Genomic DNA, 19,765 nt, shown 5'->3' with positions numbered 1-19,765 from the left:
TTTTTTTTGTTCCTTGGTGTTCATAATGTGTGTCATCCCATATGTTGTTAACCTTTTGGTTTGTTAGATTTAGTGTCATTTGTATCAGATTTGGTGTGTCTAATCCTATACTTCTAACTTTTGTTTGTTACATCTAATGATATTTGATATTTACTGCATGTCTTCTTGTATATCCCATATTTTTGTAACACTTTGCGTAACACACCAAACTTACCTAGTGTCCAGACATGGATTGAAACCTTGTTGGCTTTGATTTGCTACATCTAGAGTTATTTTAGTAGACAAAGTATCTTTTGTTTGTTGTATACTACACTAGGTAAGATATCTTCTTAACACTACTATGTACAGTATGTTTGTCGGCACAAGTTTCTGTTGTATGTTTTAAAGTTAATACTTGTTTTTGGTTGTTTACATTCTATAGAGTAAACAATGTATCTCTTGTTGGTTGTACACTGTAGTTCCTTGATACTCTACAGTAGGCAAGGTATATTATTTGTTTTACACTATGGTATCAAAAAAACAAGGTATCTCTTGTACTGTGGTACACATGTAGAAGAGGTTTGTTGTACTCAAGTTTTGTCTCATTTTGAAAATATTACAATTTGTGTAGGTGATGGTATTCTAATTATTATAGAACTCTATGCTAAAGTTTTCAACACTAACAACTGAACATTATTGAGAGTTTATCTTACTTTCTAATAATATTTATTATGAACAGCATTTCTGTTTTGGGAACGAGATAAAGTTCCTCCACGACTTGTTCCTCTGACTGAAGACCACGAGAGAATGATGAACGTGCTAAAGGAAAGTGACAGAGAATGGGTGGCGTTATTTCCTCCCCATATCACAAGTAAGTGCTACTTCGAGACACTCTCCTCCCCATGTCACTAGTAAGTGCTACTTCGAGACACCTACACACATCATTATGTATGTTCTGTTCTCTCTTCCACCAGTTAGACTGCATCAGCACTCTTTTTCATTAGAACCAAATGGGAACTCAGTACCACGACTATCTGTTCTTTGTTTAATATATTTTCCATATAACCTGTTTATGGACACAATGACCTGAGTTAATTCCTTGAGTTTCTACTATACAGTGATCTGCATTCTAATTCTATTCTTTCCCACTCCCTACAAACAGAGACCTACATTTGTAAGAAAGTCCTACTGTCTCTGTAATCAGTCCTGCACGATCAGATTAGCATACAAGTCGTTTCGTTCCACTTATGAGATTTAGGCTTAACAAAGCATGTTCTAATTTCTTCCTGACTACAGGCTGTTTGATATATCCACCTGCTAAGCATGAGTTGTGACTGGGTTGATCAGAGAACAGTAGATAGCAGCATAGGATACAGGGGATGACCCCTTCACTAGCACTGGGTGCAGACGTTCTGACAATCACTTTTAGCAAACCCTGTAGTTCTCTGTGGAGTACAGACCTACCTTAAGGGGTGCTTTTGGTTTATTTTGTTTTTTTTGAATTAATAGTAGTTAATACCAGATACAGCATGTTGTATAGTGGAAAACACTTATGTTATTTATTACTCATCATAAAATAGAACTACATAAATTATAGTGTATTTCATTATTTCTAGATGAACCTGCTACCAAGAATTATATTCTGAAGAAAGACACCAGTGTAGGACATGCCATTTCCAAGTTTGATCTTGGAGAGATCATGATTAAGTGTTTGTTGATGGATGACTATATAGGTCATACTGTGGGAATGGGGTATCCTCAAGTTTAATGTAGTTGTACACAACGTAATATTAGGTATTTTTGTATTCTACAGTTGTTAAAGAATATTTCAGTTTTAAATCTGAGATAAAATAAAAGCACATTTTATAATTGTACTTATGTTCAGTCCCTGGGTAACATTAATCTAACACTCAGTGTCACAACTGGGTCTAATTTAACACTGATAAAAAGATAAATTTATTGGTTTATATTGAAGTAATTGTTAATCATACTTACAGTAAAGAAAAGTGCATGGATGTAACAAGAGGGAAGGAGAAAACTAGCTAGAAATGACTGATTTTCATAAGAGAGAGGAGGGTCTACTTACAGTACAGACTAGGCTACCAGTTCCACAACACACGATCAATTTAAGTTTGTAAATAAGAAACAGAACTCTTGTGTGAATTGTAAAGACACTCCAAGAAAGGCTGTAGTGACCCAACTTAGACTACTTGTAATAGAAATAGAGAGAGTAGAATAAATATTCAAAACAAATGACTACAACCGTGAAGTTGCACAATTAAGAGATAAGAGTAAAGTATTGTCACAAGAGGAGGGATGTTTGAAGTAAAACAAGACAGCTTTATAATTAGTGATGAATGAAGCCTGGAGAGTGTTATGGGAACACAGCAGGCAATATATAAGATAGCTAAATGAAGAAATAAAGTTGAATAATTATGAAGTGGTAATGAGAGAGGGATTGGAAGTGGTAGCAATGGAATGTCCACTGTCGGAAGAGAGCCACTGGGAGGAGTAGAAGTTGTGGAAGTCTACACAAAAACAGTAAACAGTATTGGTGCATCATGGACATTCATTAATGCATCAGAAAGGAACAGTAACATAAGTTGGTAAGAATATGTACAATGGAGCAAAGACAACAGTATAGGACAAGGAAGAACTGAAGAGATCAAAGTAATGTTAGGTCAAAACCAAAGGTCAGCTTCAAATCTTTTCCTGGCTGGATGTTTTGACTAGTGTAGCAAGAGGAGGAAATGGGTCAGGACCTCTTGTTTATAGATGATTTTATCAACTGAAAAAAAGGAAGGCTGTAGAAGTGTAGATAAACTAGAGAGAGAAGTTAAACAGCTAAGATTAACAAATTTGATATGAAGTGAAATACATTTAGACTCCAACATTAGTGAGGAATTAGAATGTAGAGTAGAACTAACATCAGCTGAATGTAATAAATGGAGAAAAGTATGTGGGGTGGGTTTCAACAAAAAAACCACCACTGCTTAATGTAGGAAACAGTAGTTCAGTTCTGCTTCATAAAGCAGAAACTTGGGTCATAAGAACTGAACTGAGGAAGTTAAGATGGATGTTAGGAATATATTGGAGAGTGATATGTAGTGGACAGAGATACTAATGAGGTCAGTGCAACTAGTAGCAATACACTGGATTGTAATCTATAGAGAAGACTCAAGTGATGGACAACACATTAATACCTCCACTCTTTACTACAGAAGAATGCAGAAATAAGACATCTATGAAATACACCAGTCACATTTGTCTATATTTTTATGTTCACACTGAACTGTGTGCAGTATTACCCTTTTAATGTTATACAAGCATGCTTCAATAATGTGCAAAACAATTTTCATGCACCAAACTTTCTTGTTTGTTGTAAATATAGACCAGAGAAACCATACACACTTGTACTTGGAATATAACTTACAAAAAGTGTATTTTAATGTAGTGGTAGTTAGTTTTAATACTCATACCAGCTGTCTCGAGAATACATTTTTTACTTCAAGTGGTTCTCTGATCATCATGAAAGGCAACTCAGTTTGCAAGTTTTTAATACATGGAGTTGAATAAATGTAAGTAAAGAAACAATATAAAATAAACCATACAACGTACTCACGGTGTGGAATACAGGCATGGGTAATGTAAATATTCTTAGTGCCATCTAGTTTGCTATCCCATCAATTTTAGAATATAATGTTTAGTTACACATTTCTGCACTATTTGTGAATCAAGTCTTAGCTTCCATGGGGGGCACATCTTCTTAGGTGAAAAAACATCATTTCATTCAGTTCTTAATGTAATCTGTAGACTATTTTTTGAAACAAGATATCTCGTGACCATTATATTGAACTGAGTAGTAAGGAGTATACTGTGTATTATTACTTTCAATTAATGCACATGATTGGATACAGTGAATAGTACTGTTAATACCAAGTTCCCTGATTAAGGTTTAATTATTTTAAATATCATACATTTAATACAGTCTGTCTTAATGTCAATCACACTGAGGCTTAATATTATAAGAGTCTGGTCATTTTTATGAAATTAAAAGTTTTCTGTATGTTAATAACACTTCACTATAACTGGTATGTTTATTTTTAGTGCCCTCACTCCCTGACACTGCAACTGGGACAGATGTTTCCCAATGTCATCCAAAATTGCCATGCTTGAGAGTAAAAAGTTATTTAATTGCATCCCACCTAATGTTGATATATAATTTCCTTCAATGTTTTTTACTCAGCCGCTCTGTAACCAATCAGATCCTAAATGGAATATACAGCAACTCCACAATGCCAAATTTCTCTCAGTGGGGATAAAGACAAAGCCTCCTTTGGGGTGGAATTTGGAGGAATTAGTAACCAAACTGAGATTCCTTGAAGGACAAATCTTTTCACATTTTAACCAAATATCATGTCCTATGTTGGTATAGCGATAAATCTACAAATTTACAAAGCTAAAATCAGGGGTTTGATTACCCTTGGTGGACTCAGCAGATAGCTAGATTGGTTTTGTTTGTGTTTTCTTACAGCAAAGCCACAAGACCATAAGTTCATAACAGTATTATCTTGCTATGCATATATTATTTTCGGTTTTATTAGTTAATGCAAACTGTCAGCAGAAGACAATATCCATAATATAAAGTGGGATACACCCATAATTACATATTGTTTACTTTGGGCAAATAAATAAAATGACGTAGGTAGAATGTTGGGACCTGTTCCTACAAATAGGTAAACTGTACCCACAACTGGTGGTCTAGAATGTAGGATTATGCCTGAAAAGTTGCAGGAGTGGACCAATCTTAAGCCTGCAGGAGACAGGCATATCAGTGTCAGCAGCACACAGGATGAAAAAGCAGAACAAATAAAACAACACATACCCGAGATGAAAGCTGAATGTCATCCCTTCCTGAGGATTCTACACATACCCAAGATGAAAGCTGAATGTCATCCCTTCCTGAGGATTCTACGCATACCCGAGATGAAAGCTGAATGTCATCCCTTCCTGAGGATTCTAAACTCATTATTCTAACACAAGACATCTGCACTTAAACACTGCAAAACAAAAAGTGATAGTTCATTGGTGGAGCAGGGTGAAGGTGTCACATGATAGGAGTACTCTGCTACATGAAAGAAGTGTTGGATCTTTGGATTTCAGCAGTGGAATGAAGGCTAATGGCATGTGTTCAACAAATTTGCCAATAAAGGGGATCTCTGAAAGAAGTGATGGTATAACAAAATCGTTTATTACACAAGTAAATATATTGACTTATTTCAACACAGGCTTGGTCAATTTGATGGATCATGTGACCTCTGTACTTGTAAAGTCTTCATAGATTTAACTTTCAATACAGTGCGAATATCTTCACAAAAGTTACAAAAAATCACTTTTTGTAGAATGACTGTAAAATGAAACTACATTCATTTGTACTAAGTCGCTTTATGCTAGCACTAGTAATATATGCAAAAGTTTGGGTTAGAAGTTATATTTTACATAGAAGGTCTAAACGTTGTTCGCTCTTCTATGTAAAATATTTTCAACCCAAACGATTGCTTTTGCTATAAATTTCTCAACAAGTGGGTTTCTCGACATTACTGATGTATGTTTATAATCTAATTCTATTGCTCTTTGAATGATGTCTAACTACTATCTGTGCCATTATAAGTTGGAAGTCACTTAGAGTACCTGCAGCTTATGTTACAACCATGTCTAACTACTATCTGTGCCATTATAAGTTTAGAGTCACTTAGAGTACCTGCAGCTTATGTTACAACCATGTCTAACTACTACCTGTGCCATTATAAGTTATTTGTCACTAAAAGTACCTGAAGCTTATGTTAGACTATCAATTACATTACCCACTTGCTGCTCGCATGCTTGCCTAGTGAAACATTTTTTATATTATTTATTTTACTGAATCTAATCTTAACTAACCTAAAACATCCCTATTTTAATTATTTTTATAATAAATAAACAATAAACACTAAAAACAAAGAATAAATTACTTGTCCAATCTTCTTTCAAACTGATTTCAGTAATGTACTAAATTTTATTTTACTAAATAATGTATCAAAGTATATAGATAAATAAAATGGAAAAATTAGACAATTTCCCCAACCTCACAAATTTTCTGGCCTTTCTAACTATACAACAAGAGCAGTATGCAAGCTAGTCATTAAGTTTCTCACTGGAACATAGCTTGTAATCTTAGTGAAACGTTTTGTTCAGAACACATCTCTGGAAATGACTAGAAAACACCAATAACAGCTATACAAGTACAACTACTTTGTGTCACTATAACCCTTAAAACATTATCTTCCTCTGTAAGATAAAAGTTTGTGAAGTTTAATTTAAATTTTCAAGTGTGGTCTGTTTTACATTTCACTGATTTAGCAGTGAAAGACGAGAGAAAAGGCAGCTAGTCTTCACTAGCCACTGCCAACTCAATGGATACTCATTTACCAATGACTAGTGGAATTGACTGTCACATTGTAATGTTCCTACTGCTGAAAGGGCTAGCATAATTAATTCATGGGATGAGGATTTGAACCCATAACTCAAACTGTGAGTCAAGCCATACCGGGCCTTAACAAATGTAACCAACAGCTTACTATTTTATATTATTTAGGTGTGTAACAACACAAACACATTTTTACAATGGTTAAGAGTACCTGTGAAACACTACAACAATCAAAAAGATATGTTTGTAGTTTAGAACTTCTGAAAATTGGAAGACGTGGATGAGATAACGTGTGAACATATGTTTTGCTTCATTCAGTAACTTATATCACACATTGAGAAGATTTTATTGGAGAATTAAAACATGAGAATTTCTTGTGTCTATGTAAACAAAAGAACAATGTTTATAATACAAACTGCTCTTGGACATTAAGCAAAAAGTTCCCCTTCTCTCTCGAAGTGGTATTCTGATTCCAAGTGCAGCAACAATTCTTGTGGACAATAAAGGATTACATCACACAGGTTACATCTGGTCACCTCTCGCTGCAGAGATCTAGTGGTGAGAAAACATTAAAAAGTTTAAACAAAATTATAACCAACAAGTTTGGTTATGCAAATAAAACTTGTCACAGACAAACAATTACAGTGTGAGAGTTTTCTCAGTATTATCAACTGTAAATTCTAAGTGAAAACTGTTTTAACTCAACAGTCAAGCTTGAACCACTATGTAACTATAACATCAGTAATAACTGACAGATTTTTGTTTTGCACACAAAACAATGTTCCTTTTCACTGATTTGTGTAATTATAAGGGCACACAAACAAGTAAAATCATTGGAAATAGAAAGAAACAGTGTAATATTTACTTTGTTACAAAGGTACATAGACTCTAGCACTCAGCAATGTTCAACATGTGTACCTGCTTGCTTTAGTCTGCAGGTCGATAAGGTGCTCCCTCATCTTTTCAACATATGTATCTTCACACAGACTAACAGCCTTATGGAGAGGTAGAACATGGTAGCTGTCAGCTTCAGTGCCCTCCAGACATGAGCACAGCTGGTACTCCTCAGGCACTTGCTGCCAACGATGACTTCTCTTGAATTCTTGAGGCTCTCGAGACGTACGATTCCTGGATATCAACCTGAAACAGTTTAATAGTGATTGTTGAAAGGGCATTAATTTACCATAGTGTTTTGTTTTAAAGGAACACTTATTTGCATTTAAAGTAATACCTATAATAATTTTAACATGAAGATAAACTGTACAAATGAAAAACACTTTGATTTTTTCTTTATTTCAACAAAAATCCTTGTATGTGTCAAACAAAAACTACCTGTTTACACTTCAGAGTACCTGTTAATCTTACTTCTTAACAACATGAAACTGTAAACTGTGATGACTACACTTCAGAGTCTGTTAATCCTACTTCTTAACAACATGAAACTGTAAACTGTGACGACTACACTTCAGAGTACCTGTTAATCTTACTTCTTAACAACATGAAACTGTAAACTGTGATGACTACACTTCAGAGTACCTGTTAATCTTACTTCTTAACAACATGAAACTGTAAACTGTGATGACTACACTTCAGAGTACCTGTTAATCTTACTTCTTAACAACATGAAACTGTAAACTGTGATGACTACACTTCAGAGTACCTGTTAATCTTACTTCTTAACAACATGAAACTGTAAACTGTGATGACTACACTTCAGAGTACTGTTAATCTTACTTCTTAACAACATGAAACTGTAAACTGTGATGACTACACTTCAGAGTACCTGTTAATCTTACTTCTTAACAACATGAAACTGTAAACTGTGATGACTACACTTCAGAGTACCTGTTAATCTTACTTCTTAACAACATGAAACTGTAAACTGTGATGACTACACTTCAGAGTCTGTTAATCCTACTTCTTAACAACATGAAACTGTAAACTGTGATGACTACACTTCAGAGTACCTGTTAATCTTACTTCTTAACAACATGAAACTGTAAACTGTGATGACTACACTTCAGAGTACCTGTTAATCTTACTTCTTAACAACATGAAACTGTAAACTGTGATGACTACACTTCAGAGTACCTGTTAATCTTACTTCTTAACAACATGAAACTGTAAACTGTGATGACTACACTTCAGAGTACCTGTTAATCTTACTTCTTAACAACATGAAACTGTAAACTGTGACGACTACACTTCAGAGTACCTGTTAATCTTACTTCTTAACAACATGAAACTGTAAACTGTGATGACTACACTTCAGAGTACCTGTTAATCTTACTTCTTAACAACATGAAACTGTAAACTGTGATGACTACACTTCAGAGTACCTGTTAATCTTACTTCTTAACAACATGAAACTGTAAACTGTGACGACTACACTTCAGAGTACCTGTTAATCTTACTTCTTAACAATATGAAACTATAAACTGTGATGACAGTTGCATTCAAATAATTTACCATAATTAACAATTTCAATCTCAAAATGTTGCAAAGTGGATGCATTTTGTTTTTTGATAGCAAACCTAATGTTATTTAAACAGTTTTGAAAACTGCACACAGACTTATTTTATAACCATCTTTCATTAAAACTAGATCTGAAAATAATTAATATACAAATTCACATTTATTACCATTATAAATGACATCAGCTAATACGTCTAATAACAGGGGAAGTTAGAAAAACTAATTCACTATATTCGTATATTATGTACTGCTGTAAACACAAGTGTCAAACAACAAGTGTTTTCTCATATGAACGAAAGAAAATAAGTTGCTTACTAAACATAAGACACATTAAGTGAAATATAAAAATTTGTTTGCCACTTCTTCTCTTGGATGAAACTGCATAAATACATAATAATTTGAAAAAAAGTTAGAATTACACTGATCAAGTGTGTTCCATTTACTAACTAGGTGGACATGACAGACTGCATACTGAGCTATAAGTCTCAAGTGTATTTACTAACTAGGTGGACATGACAGACTGCATACTGAGCTATAAGTCTCAAGTGTATTTACTAACTAGGTGGACATGACAGACTGCATACTGAGCTATAAGTCTCAAGTGTATTTACTAACTAGGTGGACATGACAGACTGCATACTGAGCTATAAGTCTCAAGTGTATTTACTAACTAGGTGGACATGACAGACTGCATACTGAGCTATAAGTCTCAAGTGTATTTACTAACTAGATGGACATGACAGACTGCATACTGAGCTATAAGTCTCAAGTGTATTTACTAACTAGGTGGACATGACAGACTGCATACTGAGCTATAAGTCTCAAGTGTATTTACTAACTAGATGGACATGACAGACTGCATACTGAGCTATCAGTCTCAAGTGTATTTACTAACTAGGTGGACATGACAGACTGCATACTGAGCTATAAGTCTCAAGTGTATTTACTAACTAGGTGGACATGACAGACTGCATACTGAGCTATAAGTCTCAAGTGTACAAACTATACATACCTTGTCTTTCTATTCAACTTGTGAAGTTATTGAAAAATTAGTGAAATTTATGATTTAGTATAAATACTATACAAAAATATATCTATATGTTCAAAGTTATACAAAAATATACATTTTTAAAAGTAACCTTTTCAGTACAGATCAGATAAAGTTATTTCATGTAGTTATCACAACTGAAAAACAAACACACACTTAAGCTACAAATATCTTATACACTATAACCTGATACTAAAGCAACAAATATCCTCATATACTATAACCTGATACTAAAGCAACAAATATCTTATACACTATAACCTGATACTAAAGCAACAAATATCTTATACACTATAACCTGATACTAAAGCAACAAATATCCTCATATACTATAACCTGATACTAAAGCAACAAATATCTTATACACTATAACCTGATATTAAAGCAACAAATATCCTCTCATGTACTATAACCTGATACTAAAGCAACAAATATCCTCTCATGTACTATAACCTGATACTAAAGCAACAAATATCCTCTCATGTACTATAACCTGATACTAAAGCAACAAATATCCTCTCATGTACTATAACCTGATACTAAAGCAACAAATATCCTCTCATGTACTATAACCTGATACTAAAGCAACAAATATCCTCTCATGTACTATAACCTGATATTAAAGCAACAAATATCCCCATGTACTATAACCTGATATTAAAGCAACAAATATCCTCTCATGTACTATAACCTGATATTAAAGCAACAAATATCCTCTCATGTACTATAACCTGATATTAAAGCAACAAATATCCTCTCATGTACTATAACCTGATATTAAAGCAACAAATATCCTCTCATGTACTATAACCTGAAATTAAAGCAACAAATATCCCCATGTACTATAACCTGATATTAAAGCAACAAATATCCTCATGTACTAAAACTTGATACCAAAGCAACAAATATCCTCATATATTATAACCTTATACTAAAGCAACAAATATCCTCATATATTATAACCTGATACTAAAGCAACAAATATCCTCTCATGTACTATAACCGGATATTAAAGCAACAAATAACTTATACACTATAACCTGATACTAAAGCAGCAAATATCCTCTCATGTACTATAACCTGATATTAAAGCAACAAATATCCTCTCATGTACTATAACCTGATATTAAAGCAACAAATATCCTCTCATGTACTATAACCTGATATTAAAGCAACAAATATCCTCTCATGTACTATAACCTGATATTAAAGCAACAAATATCCCCATGTACTATAACCTGATATTAAAGCAACAAGTATCCTCATGTACTATAACTTGATACCAAAGCAACAAATATCCTCATATATTATAACCTTATACTAAAGCAACAAATATCCTCTCATGTACTATAACTGGATATTAAAGCAACAAATAACTTATACACTATAACCTGATACTAAAGCAGCAAATATCCTCTCATGTACTATAACCTGATATTAAAGCAACAAATATCCTCTCATGTACTATAACCTGATATTAAAGCAACAAATATCCTCATGTACTATAACCTGATATTAAAGCAACAAATATCCTCTCGTGTACTATAACCGGATATTAAAGCAACAAATATCCTCTCGTGTACTATAACCGGATATTAAAGCAACAAATAACTTATACACTATAACCTGATACTAAAGCAGCAAATATCCTCTCATGTACTATAACCTGATACTAAAGCAACAAATATCCTCATATACTATAACCTGATACTAAAGCAACAAATAACTTATACACTATAACCTGATACTAAAGCAGCAAATATCCTCTCATGTACTATAACCTGATACTAAAGCAACAAATATCCTCATGTACTATAACCTGATACTAAAGCAACAAATATCCTCATGTACTATAACCTGATACTAAAGCAACAAATATCTTATACACTATAACCTGATATTAAAGCAACAAATACCCTCTCATGTACTATAACCTGATACTAAGGCAACAAATATCCTCTCATGTACTTTAACCTGATACTAAGGCAACAAATATCCTCTCATGTACTATAACCTGATACTAAGTTACAGATATTAATTCACACATTATAAACCCACACTCAAGTTACAGATATTAATTCACACATTATAACACCCACACTCAAGTTCCAGATATTAAATCACACATTACAACACCCACACTCAAGTTACAGATATTAATTTATACATTATAAACAACACTCAAGCTACAGATATTTATTCACACATTATAACACCCACACTCAAGTTCCAGATATTAAATCACACATTATAACACCCACACTCAAGTTCCAGATATTAAATCACACATTATAAACAACACTCAAGCTACAGATATTTATTCACACATTATAACACCCACACTCAAGTTACAGATATTAATTTATACATTATAAACAACACTCAAGCTACAGATATTTATTCACACATTATAACACCCACACTCAAGCTACAGATATTTATTCACACATTATAACACCCACACTCAAGCTACAGATATTAAATCACACATTATAACACCCACACTCAAGTTCCAGATATTAAATCACACATTATAACACCCACACTCAAGTTCCAGATATTAAATCACACATTATAACACCCACACTCAAGTTCCAGATATTTATTCACACATTATAACATCCACACTCAAGTTCCAGATATTTATTCACATATTATAACACCCACACTCAAGTTCCAGATATTAATTCACACATTATAACACCCATACTTAAGTCACAGATATTAATTCACACATTATAACACCCACCCTCAAGTTACAGATATTAATTCACACATTATAAACCCATACTTTAAGTCACAGATATTAATTCACACATTATAACACCAATACTTAAGTCATAGGTAATTCCACACAATGAAATGATATAAAACAAATTGTTATACAAGAATCCTTGTTGTACAAGTTAAAACATCTATCATTCAGACCAGTCTAAGTATGTGGAAAGTAATGACAGCATGAAGAAATACAAAACACGTGTTTCTTACTCCTGTAGATGTCTCTTGACACGCTGCTGGATGTTCCTAATTTGAAGTGGAGCCCACTGAGCTAGCTCCTCTTCACTCCCCAGTAACAGATTAACTCCCATTCTAACTTTGTTGATCTGAGGAATATCATTATAACAAGTCATAAACTGCACAGGGGCCAAACCATAACAACCAGGATTAATGAAATTTCAATCTCAAAAACAAAACATTTAAAGAAAGAAAGTAGAATTCAAAATAAACAGGTACCGTGAATACACTATCAATCACAGGATAGATTTATCATTATTAACTGATCAATCTTCAATCAAAATTTAGTGTATGCATATGTATACAGTTTAAGATACTTATAAAAGGTTTGTTATGAGTTAACACCTAAGGTGACAAACAGAAAAAGTCTGAAACAAAAAGGTTGAAACTCAGATATAAAGAAAAATTACATAACGACAAGAAAATATCACTTAAAACTTACTGGTTACAACATGTGTTAAGATTCTTAGAACTGTACAGCTACAGGTCACTGACTGTAAGATAAGACTTTGCTATAAATATTACTGTGTAAAGACATTACTATAAGTTTTACTAAGTGTGTTAAGAATGTTACAACTACACAGCTATTGGTCACTGATGGTGTAAGTAAAGACATTACTATAAGTACCACTATCTGTGTTAAGAATGTTACAACTACACAGCTATAGGACACTAATTGTGTAAGTAAAGACATTACTATAAGTACCACTATCTGTGTTAAGAATGTTACAACTACACAGCTATAGACCACTAATTGTGTAAGTAAAGACATTATTATAAGTTTCACTATCTGTGTTAAGAATGTTACAACTACACAGCTATAGGACACTAATTGTGTAAGTAAAAACATTACTATAAGTTTTACTATCTGTGTTAAGAATGTTACAACTACACAGCTATAGGACACTAATTGTGTAAGTAAAAACATTACTATAAGTTTTACTATCTGTGTTAAGAATGTTACAACTACTCAGCTATAGGTCACTCACTGTGTAAGTAAAGACATAAGTATTAAGAACTGTAAGTAAAGACATTACTATAAGTTTCACTATCTGTGTTAAGAATGTTACAACTACACAGCTATAGGACGCTAATTGTGTAAGTAAAGACATTACTACAAGTTTCACTATCTGTGTTAAGAATGTTACAACTACACAGCTATAGGACACTGATTGTGTAAGTAAAGACATTACTATAAGTGTCACTAACTGTGTTAAGAATGTTACAACTACACAGCTATAGGTCCCTGATTCTGTAAGTAAAGACATTCCTATAAGTTTCACTATCTGTGTTAAGAATGTTACAACTACAAAGCTATAGACCACTGATTGTGTAAGTAAAGACATTACTATAAGTTTTACTAACTGTGTTAAGAATGTTGCAACTACACAGCTATAGACCACTGATTGTGTAAGTAAAGACATTACTATAAGTATCACTATTTGTGTTAAGAATGTTACAACTACACAGCTATAGGACACTGATTGTGTAAGTAAAGACATTACTATAAGTTTCACTAACTGTGTTAAGAATGTTACAACTACACAGCTATAGGACACTGATTGTGTAAGTAAAGACATTACTATAAGTTTTACTATCTGTGTTAAGAATATTACAACTACACAGCTATAGGTCAGATTGTGTAAGTAAAGACATTACTATAAGTTTCACTATCTGTGTTAAGAATATTACAACTACAAAGCTATAGACCACTGATTGTGTAAGTAAAGACATTACTATAAGTTTCACTATCTGTGTTAAGAATGTTACAACTACACAGCTATAGACCACTGATTGTATAAGTAAAAACATTACTACGAGTTTTACTAACTGTGTAAGTAAAGACATTACTATAAGTGTTACGTACTGTGTTAAGAATGTTAAATCTATACAGCCATTGGTCACTGATTGTGTAGTGTAAGAAAAGACATAAGTGTTACTAATTGTGTAAGTAAAGACATTACTATAAGTGTTACTAAGTGTGTTAAGAATGTTACAACTATACTGTGATAGGTCAATATATTAACAATTACAGATTATACTAGGAATTCACCTTGTGTAACAATGTTTTGCTAACAAGTTACTTTATTGTCTTTTATTTCACTGCTAAATATTACCTTTTGGTTGTTACAGCAGCAAATGAATGAATTAGATATTTCTGTCATAACAGTATAAGTTATGACATGTTTAAATTACTCAAATGATTATGTTTAAATACACACAGCAGTGACAGAATATATTATATATTTACTGTCATTAGTAGTTGAGAATTTATATTTATTACTACTTACAGCACTGATATCTTCACAATCAAATGTTGTGTCAAAAACAAGTTCCATGTCATGATCTGGATAGATGGACTGCTTTGTTCCGGGATCATATCCCAGGCCACACAGGGCTCCAGTGTAACATGTGCGCTCCTTGTCAGTCCTGGCAACATTTTTATATTATTAATTTACAATAACTCTTTAGTGGAGAGAAACAAACAATGAGATTCCAGTTAATAACAGATATTTCACACAAATCATTCTAAGACAAAAATTATCTAACAAACTGAGTTTCATACATTAAGAATGTATAAAACCTAACATACCCTAGATAATACAAAGAGAAGTTTCTTACACTTGATTTTAGCCTCTAATAAACAACAAATTACATAAATATAATATTTCAACAAAACTTTGTTTATAAACAACAAAAATGAGAAAATTTTAAGTAAGACTTAGTGGGAACAAAGTAAGACAAAACATTTAGGTACAGTTCCACACTAACATATAACACGAGCAGTGGATTAGTGCATATGATGCAAGCCTACAATGTTAGAAAAAACTGTGGTCTGATAGACTGATGGTTTGTTGAGACAGGTGGATTTCTCACACTGTATAGGACAGATATAATTATTTATGAACAGAAGTGGACTTTATCTCTTAAAATGTAACTGTATAATACAAACTGAATAAAAACATGTTTGAGTACTTTTAAATCTTTGTAAACAGCATTTTAGAAACACAAATTCTAAACAATTTTCAAAATATTGATTACTAAGAAAGACCTGGTGGTTAGGAAGCACAACTTATTTCAATGTGTATACATTCTCAAACAACCAAATGAAAAGTTCTAACAACACTGTCATATAAACATCTACCATTCAAATCTGTGTTATCTAATGAGTGGGCCACAATCAATCTAAAGTTTGTTAATAAACACAAACTGATAATAGTGCAGACAATAAACCTACAACATTAAAAAACCTACATAAACAGTTTCACACTAACACAGCATATAGAGATCAATGCAATATTGAATATAGTGCAAACAAACCTACAATATTAAAAACCTACATAAATACAGTTTCACACACAACATAGAGATCAATGCAGTATTGAATATAGTGCAAACAAACCTACAATATTAAAAAACCTACATAAATACAGTTTCACACACAACATATAGAGATCAATGCAAATAGTGCAAATAAACCTACAATATTAAAAACCTACATAAACACAGTTTCACACACAGCATATGGAGATCAATGCAATATTGAATATAGTGCAAACAAACCTACAATATTAAAAACCTACATAAATACAGTTTCACACACAACATATAGAGATCAATGCAGTATTGAATATAGTGCAAACAAACCTACAATATTAAAAAACCTACATAAATACAGTTTTACACACAACATATACAGATCAATGCAGTTTTGAATATAGTGTAAACAAACCTAGAATATTAAGAAACCTATATAAATAGTTTCACACTAACACACAACATGTAGTATTCATTAATGTAATACCTTAGCTCTGCATATGGTGCAAACAACAATGCTATGATGGAAGACAACCCATGTACATTTGGCATTAATGTGGTGTTTCTGACTACAATAGCACTACCAGTGGAATTCAGTCCCACATGACTAGCTACTAGCATTCTCTCATGTTGGTCCTGAGGTTCTGGGTCTAAGGCCACAGAATTGACACTGTCACGATCCATATGAACTGTCCTAGATTTAAAGGAATTTCAAAAGAAAATTAAAAACGTATTAACATACATAGTGCCTAAAGAATAGAATCACATACAAAATAATCCTTTATTACAATCTATATAAACATTTTCAACAAGAACAGTCTTTACTATAACTACATCACTACCAAGTAAATACAGTAACTACATCACTAACCTGCTAATACCCAAACAACTTATTCCACGATACGATATTTCCAGTGGACTGTATGGTCCTTGAAGACGTAACTGTTGGTAAAAAGAATAAAATCAATAACACAAAATCAACAGCTGTTCAATCATTGTATAAAGCTTACAATAACAGCTATTCCACTACGGCATAAATACACGGAACAACAGCTATTCCACTACGGCATAAATACACGGAACAACAGCTATTCCACTACGGCATAAATACACGAAACAACAGCTATTCCACTACGGCATAAATAACGAAGCAACAGCTATTCCACTACGGCATAAATACACGGAACAACAGCTATTCCACTACGGCATAAATACACGGAACAACAGCTATTCCACTACGGCATAAATACACGGAACAACAGCTATTCCACTACGGCATAAATACACGGAACAACAGCTATTCCACTACGGCATAAATACACGGAACAACAGCTATTCCACTACGGCATAAATACACGGAACAACAGCTATTCCACTACGGCATAAATACACGGAACAACAGCTATTCCACTACGGCATAAATACATGGAATAACAGCTATTCCATTACGACATAAAAACATGGAACAACAGCTATTCCACTGGTATAAGACTCAGATCCACAACTATTCCAGTGTGAGGTTAGGGCATGGAATGGAAGTACTTGATCCATCATTTTGGAACAGATATGAACTAGTTACAATACAAGTCAGGACTAAATCTATATAACCAACCACTTTAGTTGTAGATGATGATGGCTTCTCCTCAAACTCTTGTTTAAAAGGGACATGAACAAAACCTCCTTCCTCTACATCAGAGCTCAGCGGTAACATATTATAGGTTGAAAACATCTGAAGGTTTATGCTAAGTTCGTGGTTTTGCTGAAAAAAATATGAGTTTATTTTTATTTTCTTACAAAATTCACTGGTTTGTTTATAAATAAACTTTAATTAAACTAGATTTCAAGATTTATAGTTTCAGTTAAAACAATCCACAGAAAGGAATTAAAACAATTCACAAAAACAATTAACAAAATCCACAAAAATACTCTTGAAATTGTTTTATTAGATTTAAACTTCAGAAAACACCTATACAATAAAACATACATACAAAGGGATAAAAAGCTGAGACATCAAATAACTGTTTGATTCTATAATGAGAAAGAAAAACACAAACTGAAATATTCAAAAGTTTATATAAAGGATGAAAATTATGTTTGAGACAGTGAAAAGTAATTCTATAAAATTAGCAGTGAAAGTACCTTTATGTACAAGTTGAGGTGAAAGTACCTTTATGTACAAGTTGCAGTGAAAGTACCTTTATATACAAGTTGCAGTGAAAGTACCTTTATATACAAGTTGAGGTGAAAGTACCTTTATATACAAGTTGCAGTGAAAGTACCTTTATATACAAGTTGCAGTGAAAGTACCTTTATATACAAGTTGCAGTGAAAGTACCTTTATATACAAGTTGCAGTGAAAGTACCTTTAATTACTAAACAAGCAGCAATGAAAGTACCTTTAATTACTAAACAAGCAGCAATGAAAATGACTAATTACTACAGAAGCAGCAGTGAAAGTGACTTAATTAATTGAACATACACATTTATGGTAGGAGTTAGAACTTGCACTACAAAAGGATACTTTTGATGATGGACTAGTTAAGATCACTGATCAACCTTAAAGCAGTCACCTTAGCAATCACAAACTCTGTCAGACATTTCCTTCTCCCTGTCAAGAAGTCTGCAATATTATTTTTACTACAACATAAGACCCAACAACACAGGCACCTTTACAATAGGATGAAACATAAAATGATCTTATAAAGAGATCTGCCAGTACATTGTTCCACACAACATTTTACAACACAGGCACTTTTACAATAGGATGAAACATAAAATGATCTTCTTAAGAGATCTGTCAGTACATTGTACCATATAACATTTTACAACACAGGCACTTTTACAATAGGATGAAACATAAAATGATCTTCTTAAGAGATCTGTCAGTACATTGTACCATATAACATTTTACAACACAGGCACTTTTACAATAGGATGAAACATAAAATGATCCTATTAAGAGATCTGCCAGTACATTGTACCACACAATATTTTACAACACAGGCACCTTTACAATAGGATGAAACATAAAATGATCTTCTTAAGAGATCTGCCAGTACATTGTACCATATAACATTTTACAACACAGGTACTTTTACAATAGGATGAAACATAAAATGATCTTCTTAAGAGATCTGCCAGTACATTGTACCACACAATATTTTACTTTCACTACTATATTCAAGGTAAGCTTTGATGGCAGTGAAAAACCAAGTATTCTATGCCCTATAGTTTGGGTAAGTATTGAATTAAAACTACAACCAAACTTAAAGCACAGTTTGAGTCTCTCTACATAACTCTTACCTTTGAAAGGTGACTCTCCTCAGCTGCTTCACCAAACTGATAATCAACTACAACCAAACTTAAGTCTCTCTACATAACTCTTACCTTTGAAAGGTAACTCTCCTCAGCTACTTCACCAAACTGATAATCAACTACAACCAAACTTAAGTCTCTCTACATAA

The 19,765-nt window shown here is 33.0% G+C and overlaps 2 protein-coding genes across 2 annotated transcripts in view; one reads left to right on the top strand and one right to left on the bottom strand.

Annotated features, from left to right (window-relative positions):
* The first annotated feature begins 696 nt into the window (after positions 1 to 696).
* On the top strand, positions 697 to 1,853 carry LOC143226848 (flavin reductase (NADPH)-like). Its single transcript, XM_076458340.1, has 2 exons — positions 697 to 850; positions 1,596 to 1,853. The coding sequence occupies exons 1-2, from the start codon at positions 787 to 789 to the stop codon at positions 1,745 to 1,747; spliced, it is 216 nt and encodes a 71-aa protein (XP_076314455.1). The 5' UTR covers positions 697 to 786; the 3' UTR covers positions 1,748 to 1,853.
* A 4,922-nt stretch (positions 1,854 to 6,775) lies between these two features.
* Positions 6,776 to 19,765, bottom strand: part of LOC143226837 (ATP-dependent RNA helicase TDRD9-like) — a 52,728-nt gene continuing 39,738 nt past the window's right edge. Inside the window, exons 12-18 of the mRNA XM_076458314.1 lie at positions 17,914 to 18,060; positions 17,173 to 17,243; positions 16,789 to 16,995; positions 15,275 to 15,413; positions 12,957 to 13,072; positions 7,364 to 7,585; positions 6,776 to 6,997 (exon numbers count right to left, since the gene is read on the bottom strand). Coding sequence (XP_076314429.1) covers positions 6,874 to 6,997; positions 7,364 to 7,585; positions 12,957 to 13,072; positions 15,275 to 15,413; positions 16,789 to 16,995; positions 17,173 to 17,243; positions 17,914 to 18,060 — 1,026 coding nt within the window. The 3' untranslated portion in view covers positions 6,776 to 6,873. The remainder of the gene's footprint in view (positions 6,998 to 7,363; positions 7,586 to 12,956; positions 13,073 to 15,274; positions 15,414 to 16,788; positions 16,996 to 17,172; positions 17,244 to 17,913; positions 18,061 to 19,765) is intronic.

The sequence above is a fragment of the Tachypleus tridentatus genome, chromosome 9, assembly GCF_004210375.1.
Source record: "Tachypleus tridentatus isolate NWPU-2018 chromosome 9, ASM421037v1, whole genome shotgun sequence".
In the NCBI taxonomy this organism is placed as follows: domain Eukaryota; kingdom Metazoa; phylum Arthropoda; class Merostomata; order Xiphosura; family Limulidae; genus Tachypleus; species Tachypleus tridentatus.
Note: the sequence above shows the minus strand (reverse complement) of the source record. Positions and strands in the feature narration are given on the sequence as shown.

Bases quoted from the DNA above. Each gene is read 5' to 3' on its own strand.
- LOC143226848 (XM_076458340.1), top strand. From the start codon at position 787: ATGATGAACGTGCTAAAGGAAAGTGACAGAGAATGGGTGGCGTTATTT. The intron at 851-1,595 runs GTAAGTGCTACT...CATTATTTCTAG, and splicing joins ATTTCCTCCCCATATCACAA to ATGAACCTGCTACCAAGAAT.